Here is a 7,734-nt window from a genome sequence, read left to right on the forward strand (position 1 = left end):
GTGTCTCGGGCGGGTCCCCCCCGCCCCGTACGGCGGCCTGGTGGGGCCACACCGTACCCGCCCCTCTCGCGAGACGGCGGCGCTGGGGCGGGCGCACGTGCGCGCGGGGTGAGGGACCGGGACCCGCCGCGGCCCGAGGGGCCTCCGGTACCGCCACCGCCGCCCCCGGGGCCCCCTGCCCCGCTCAGCCCCCGCCCAGCGCCTCCCGCCCAGCTCCATCTTCTCCGGAGGGCCCCTCGCAGGGACCCCCCCGGCGCTGGTACCGCAGCATCCTCCCCGCTCGGGTACCTGGCGCCCGCCTCTCCCTCAGCCCCGGCACCGCCCCGCGCTGCGAGCCCGACCCTCCTCAGGTACCCGGAGTCCCATTTCCTCGGCTGTGCCCCCCCCATCCCCTCAGCTCTGTGCACCCCCTTCCCCTCAGCTCTATCCTCCCTTCCCCTCAGCTCTGCCCCCCATCCTGTGAGCTCCGCCCCCCATCCCCTCACTTCTATCCCCCCTATCCTCTCTATACTCTCAGCTCTATCCCCCCCTTCTCCTCAGCTCTATCCCCCCCATTCCCGCAGCTCTGTTCCCCCATCCCACCATGTCCATGATCCCCACTGTGTCTGGTTTTCCATCACCCTTCCTCCCGACCTACCCTCGCTTTTGCCCCATAACCAGCCAGCACTCTTCTTCCCCCATTTGGGGTCTCCATGGGTACCCCAAGATCCTTCGTCTCGCTGTGACCATCTCCTGCCTCTCCTTGTCCCCCTATCCCAAACCTCACCCCTCTGGAGCCCTGGCATTTTCCCTCAACATTCCTCACTGCCCAGCACAGCTTGTCCTGGCTCCAAGGCTCCCTCTCACGTCCTGTTTGCTCCCATGGCCCTGGGGGATTTCTTGTGTATTCCAAACTCTTTCCTTCTTCACTCCTGCTTTCTAAGCCCCTGGCCTGAGAACCTGTGCATGCAAACCAGCATTAAGTCCATTAGCTGGCTGAGTTTGGTTTGCTTGTTTTGTAGTGTTTGAGGCTTTTTGCCAGTGTCCTCGGATTGTAATTCTTCAGGCACAGATTTAAATGACCCCTTTTCTTTGCTAGTATGTGAGAGGTCCCTCCCCTACTCCTCAGTGCCCCTGCTGTTCATATGTCACTGATTGACATGATTATTCACATTGTGCTTAACCCAGTGTTCTGTAATTCCATGTGGGTTTCCTAAAGGTCTTCCTTTGTTTACAATGCATTTTGTGGCAGTAATGTGCTAGAATTCCATACTGCTTGGTATCTTTTGTAGCCATTTCCCCCATATGTTTTAATTATTATTTGACTCCTGTTTTTTCCTCCCTGATCTCTCTTACACTTCTTACGCTTGTACCTGTTTTCTCTGGGATTCTTGAGTCTCTGGAATTCTTGTTGAGCTGGGAGGGATGGGACTAACTCAAACCCAGAAGTTGGGTCCTGATTCTTCTGTTCTGTGCCCCCCAGGCGTGTGACATGGCCACGGATGTCGCCGAGCCCGTGGTCCCTGACTGCAGAGGGGACGGGAGGAGCGGTGCCAGGTCAGACGCCGACTACCCCCTCCGGGTCCTCTACTGCGGAGGCAAGTGCTGGAAGGGCAGCTGTCCATGATCCCTACAGTGTGCTGTTTGTGAGGGCACAGAGAAAGAGAGAGTCTCTTTTGGTCAGATTTTATTGAGAAGCTGGACCCTGGTCAGCTCGACCTTTCTGATTCTCTTTCTGAAACAGCTTTGTTGTGTATTTTATCCCACATATTTTTGGTGAAATGTAGGGATCTTCCCCCCTGAGAGACAGGATTGACAGCTCTCTGGGTGTGAAAGGAGTGGGAGCTCCGATCTCTTCCTGCAGAAAGCCAGTAAAGCACAGAAAAGGCCTCTGAGCTTTAGTGTGACAATGAAAAATGGAATACATGGGACTAATTGAACTGTGTGTAGAATTATTCTTTACATTACATTGTAGTTATGTGGGTGAAATTTAAAGGGAAGTAAATAATTTAGGTATGTTTTTTAGGTAGGTTTGTCACTTTGCTTTGGGCTTGAATACAGTTTCAGGGATTAGGAAATAGTCCCTGTTGTGTGTGAAAATCTGCACGTTGGTTTGGGTGGTTGTGGGGCCAAGTCCCTCTTTGGGACTTTGGCAGCTCTTGGAAAAAGGAAAGGTGACCAAACCATGTGGTATTTTATTGGGTGTATCTTTTGCCTCAGGTAAAACTATTGTTTCTTTCTGTAACTTATCCCAAAGCTTAAGGCTTCTCCTTCCCTCACTGACTCTTGCTGTGGTGGTTGTATCCTAATGCAGAACATGTGAGCACAGGTCTAACAAGAGAGGAATTAAAATGTGGAATGGCATCAATACATTAATGGTTTTGAGCCAGTATGGGATTATAACCAGAAGTTCTGATGTAAGCAGGGCTAAGAGTTGGACTCGATGATCCTTGTGGGTCCTTCCAACTCAGAATATTCTCTGATTCTTTGCTTTGGAATTTAACACTAAGGCTGTAAGTGGAGAACTTCTTTTTGTAATGTGATTTTTTTTTTCTCCTCTTCTTTCTCCAGTCTGTTCATTGCCAACAGAGGTGAGTTAATTATTTTTTTGTCTGAATTTTTTCCTTCTGTCCTGTGATTCCTGACTATGATGATTCTTCCTGATATTCTCTGTCTTGTCTTAATTGTGCTCCAGCCACTGTCATCATTAGGATAACATGAGGTTTCTTATGTGCTAATATTTATATTCAGTCATCTTAAGGAGAAATGGCTGAGCTGAATAGCAAATATATTTTGGTGTATTTGTGATGTATTTTGTCTTGCCTCCACTAACAACATTCATGTGATTTTTCTCTAGTACTGTGAATACATGCCTGATGTGACTAAATGCAGACAATGGTTAGAAAAGAATTTTCCAGATGAGTTTGCAAAACTTACAGTAGGTAAGAATCTTGTGTGTTTTCCAAGCTTTTGGATGCTGTGAAATATGTTTGATAATGTCAGAAACCACTAAATAATCAACGTGTAGTTTCAGTAATAATATTTGAGCTTTCTTAAGGTTTCAGCTGTAACCAGTCACCCGTGTGCTTGTTTCCCATCAAAGTTAGTTCACTGGATTTTGCATCTGTCCAGGCTGCTGTGAATGGCTGGAGGAAAGGTCATTAATGATTGGGAACTTGTTCAGTAGCATTTGGAATTTCAGTGTTAACATTAGCACTTATTTAATTTGCATAAGTACTGTAATGAAGATGTAACATGCATCAGTCAAGGGGCTGCTGCATTTCAGCAGAGTTTACTGATTTAACAAAATATCATTGTACCATCCTGTTTCTGGAAGGCTGTCAGTGTCTGACCACTAATTTTGTTCTTTTTCCCCTCACTCCTTTCTGATGCATTTAAGAAAATTCACCTAAACAAGAAGCTGGGGTTGGAGAAGGCCAAGGAAATGTGGGAGGAGAAGAAGAAGAGAAGAAGAAGCAAAAGAGAGGCAAGGTCTAAATAGTTGATTGTGGTACTGATTTATAAGCAGTTTGGGGCATCCCTTTCTCACCTGCTGGTCTGGACCAGGGCACAAATTCCTCGGATTTTGGTTGTGAGCTGTGCTGTGACTGCACAGAAAACAGTGAATATCTTTCTCCTGGTGGCAGCAGTTGGTGTGGTGATCTGTGCTGATGGAAACGTTGGAGAGCAGGAATAGGGATAGCCAGGGAAAGGGGACCTGCATCCTGTGTCTCATGGTTCCAGTCACGGCTATCACACTTATTCAGGGAGCAGTTCTTCCCAACTAAAATCAGCTGGCATTCCTCCCGGAATACCCGTTCCTGCCCTGTTTAGCAGCAGTTTATAGGTTGTTTGCAGAGTAGAACAAAGACTGCTTTCCTCCATGAATGCCTCATGACTCTGCTTTTGCCTTTGTTCCTTCCTCCTCTCTGTATTCACGTAACAGGATTTGGTTTTATGCTTTTAAATCTGTTACCTGTGTCTCCACTAAGAGCTACATCTCTTTGCAGCAATACTAATGAAAAACAGTTTCAAAACTCAGCTTTGGAACGTAAAAAAATTATATGAAACTACTTAAACACACTTTTATCTTCTATCATTGCAGTTTTTGCTGTTTAATTAATTAACATACTTTCCACCATAAATCAGAGTGCTGGGATTGTTATTAATAGATATTTGCCTGTGCAGTGCCAGTTGTGTCTAGTGCTTCAGAAATTATGGTTAATACCAAGTTAGATTCACATTTTAAGCCACACATCACTGCAGAGGTTTTATTTTTGTGTCTTGGTAACCAGTTTTGTTTGCTTTGCCAGTAGGCAGTGTCTAGTGACAACAGTAATTTATGTTCTGTAGCTTGGATGCTTTTCCCAGAGATTTCAGGACATTTTCTTTCAGCATTAAATTATTGTGTGTGATGGTACAGTTAGTTTTCAGTCTGGGTTTTGGTTCTGAAATAAGAGTGTTTAAAATATTTAGGGATTTTCTCGTAATATCTAAAGTTTCATGAAGACTTACAGTCTGGTGTTAAGCATGATGGTTTAAGATTGAATGCAAAGAGAGAGGATGAGGAAAACCAAGCCTACACTTACAAAGACGCTGCAGGAATTTGCTGAAGCAATTTTAAGACAGAAATTTACTGTCTTTAAAATTATCAGAGATCAGTTTGTAATAATGTAGAATTGAAAGTGCTGTGTGTTAGAAAAAAGAAATAGTCACAGGGGTTAGTTTGCTTGTTCTAAATTCTTTAGGTTTTCATCCTGGGAAGGCTCAGGAACATCAAACTTTGGTTACCCTGCAGTAATTTGATGACTGTACACAAAGTCAGCCGAGATCTTAATCTGCCTCGAAGAATCCTAATTAGCGGGATGTAACTTTTCCAGGCTTTGCTCAGACTAATAAATGCCCAGTATGAGAAGTGTTCCCACAGGTTGGCCTAGAAACAGACAGGAGGAAAGATGATGTTCAATCATGTGCAGTTTTGCCTCGTTTCGGAGGTGCTGGTTCCTATATCAGTGTCTGGTTCGTTCTGGGGTCGTGCTTGGACATCCAGAATTTAATCTGCTGTGTGACCCGGCTCGTGGCCGCGGTAGATGAACGTGGGGAGGTTGCTTTGCCTCGGACACAGGCCCTAGGGATGTTAAACTCATGAAAAACATTAAAATAACAGTTTGTTCCTCAGACTACAAACCAAAGAACAATTCCTGAAAGAGCAGTTAAATGCAGGCCAAGCACAGTGATTAGTAAAGTGTGGGGAAAAGCCCTGTTTTGCTAATTGTAGTGGGGTTCTGCTGTGCAGCCCGTACTGGAATGCACATTTGACATGTATATATTATTATTTCTCTTAATATTGAGCTTTGGGGACAGAGGATCTTTCTTAAATAATAATAAACCCGAGACAATATGCAAAATACATTTTTGCTACCAACGCAGTTGGGGCGATAACAGTTTCTTTGTTAATAGGGATTAAATCTGACCTTATATGTTTTTTTCTTTGATGAAGTATATCATCATTTAACTAATCATGTAACCTTATGCTCTCTTTTAAAGGTGGAAGAGGTCAGATAAAACAGAAAAAGAAGACTGTACCACAGAAAGTCACGATAGCTAAAATTCCCAGAGCAAAGAAAAAATACGTCACAAGAGTGTGTGGCCTGGCAACGTTTGGTGAGTTGACTTTAACCTGCCTTTAACCTCATGATATTTCTTCTGATCATATTCTACTGAGTGACCTGCTTCTGTCTGTGTGAGGTGAAAGTCCCAAGGTGCTTTTAGCAGTTCCAGAGGTACACTGACTTCTCTCAGGGATAAATTATTTAAGTCTTTATTTCCATGTTTTTTCAAACAAATAGGGCTATGGATTTTTTGAAACAGGGTTTCACTTGTTAGGCTTCAGACTAGTCTATTGTCTTTAATTATGAAGATGTTTATTTTAAAAACCCTCTTATTTCCATCAAACCTGAAAATATGTTATTAGCAATTAAATTCACCTGTTCTTGAGACTGTTTAAGTAAAGCTTGAACTGCCTTTCTAATAAGACAGTCAAATGATTGCCAGCTTAATGCTGTCCTGCATAGCTTTGGTTCAGCTGCAAATAACCACTTGGTGTTTGTAACAACATCTTACTTCACACATTGATCACAAACTCTGTTAGAAAGGTAAGTTTTAACCTTTTTTGGATTAACAAGCCATGTCCCATATTTCCTCTATGAGAGTATCATCCGATTTCTTGAGGGATCAGTAATACCTTGGTCTAAACTGGGTACCCTTGTGCTGGAAGCCAGTCTCAAAAAGTGTTGGGACATGTTTCTGGAAATAACACCACTGTGGAAAAACTTGTTCAATAACCATAGGAGGTGGAGGTGTTTTTTAAACATTTCTGCATGTGCTTTTCTGGTGAGCGTGTCCAGCACAGGCCCCCATGAACAGAACATGTAGGGGACATTCAGCAATTTTTATTTTGAAGAATTTACTGGATCTGTAGAGTCAGATGTTTTGGGTGCAAACAACAGGCTTTGTTTTCAATGGAAACCATAGCAAGGCTTCAGCTGTTAACTACCACTTTTTCAACAGTTAAAGCAAGATTTTGCCTTTGAACCTGAGAAAATACTTTAATGTCAGTGACTGTACTTAAATTGTCCATTTTCCCCTCAACAGAAATCGATCTTAAGGAAGCACAAAGGTTCTTTGCTCAGAAATTTTCCTGCGGTGCCTCAGTAACAGGAGAAGATGAAATCATCATTCAGGGGGATTTTACAGATGACATTATTGATGTAATCCAGGAGAAGTGGCCTGAGGTAATAAACCTTTCCTTCTGTCAGGACTCTACTTTTCCACAATAACCTGTGACTTTCTGACGATTTCAGAAAAGGTTTCATCTTTGGCAGCACAGACTGTTGCACAAAAATAGAAGAGCAGTTGTTGCATTCCCACCCTAAAGTGAGGGAGGCATGTCAGAATGAGTCCAGCTGTCGAATCTGTGGCTTCTTTGTGACCATTTCTTAACAGTGAATGTCTGACTATTCTTACATTGCCATCCTATTTTTCAACACCTCTTAAAATATTGCAGAATTAAAACAAACAAACAAACCCAAACCCTACACGCTTGTGCTTCAGAAAAGAAGCTAATTTGGGATTGGACCAAAATTGATGGTTGAGAGCTGTAATTGCAAATGCTTTCTCTGACTCTCCCTTGTCCTGGTATTTCCCAAGTGGAATTCTTTCTGAAATAACTCCATAGGCCTGTCTTTATTCTGAGCTCTGTTAGGCTCAGCTGTGTCCCATGAGCACATGTCACTCACACAGAATTTACAGCAGGGAGTCTGGGATGGTGCTGTTTACTTCTCCCACACTTCATTACATTTACAGGAGTGAATATTAAATGAGACATGTAAGAAGAAAATACATTTACTTTGCTGTGTTTTGCTTTTTTTCCTAGGTGGATGATGACAGCATCGAAGACCTTGGAGAAGTCAAGAAGTGAAAGACTACCTTTATTTAATTAAATGGTTATAAATGATATAGCCAAAGTGAGGCTTCTAAATCCATTTGCTCTGCAGTGAAACTGTGGAGAACCCACACCCTTGGCATTTTCACTGTTCTGTATAGGCTGCTTGTTTATTTTTTTCTTTTTGTTGTGATATTTGCCAAAGTTAAATCGGGGTTCTACCATGCTTACGCATGAAGTAGATTTAAATAAAATTACTGTTCCTCACTGAGTACAGTATCTGGTATTTTTTACATATACTTTCCTCAAAC

General features: G+C 43.4%; 1 protein-coding gene across 1 annotated transcript; it reads left to right on the forward strand.

The window, feature by feature from the left end:
• Nucleotides 1–40: 40 nt before the first annotated feature.
• DENR (density regulated re-initiation and release factor) lies at nt 41–7,694 on the forward strand. The gene is made up of 8 exons (XM_051785832.1): nt 41–350; nt 1,463–1,577; nt 2,551–2,570; nt 2,837–2,921; nt 3,380–3,466; nt 5,527–5,643; nt 6,634–6,773; nt 7,415–7,694. Exons 2-8 carry the CDS (start codon nt 1,472–1,474, stop codon nt 7,457–7,459), a joined length of 600 nt encoding a protein of 199 aa, XP_051641792.1. The 5' UTR covers nt 41–350; nt 1,463–1,471; the 3' UTR covers nt 7,460–7,694.
• Nucleotides 7,695–7,734: the final 40 nt, after the last annotated feature.

This window comes from Manacus candei, unplaced genomic scaffold (genome assembly GCF_025592945.1).
Source record: "Manacus candei isolate 608988 ecotype Guabito, Panama unplaced genomic scaffold, ASM2559294v1 h1tg000020l, whole genome shotgun sequence".
NCBI classification, from domain to species: Eukaryota; Metazoa; Chordata; class Aves; order Passeriformes; family Pipridae; genus Manacus; species Manacus candei.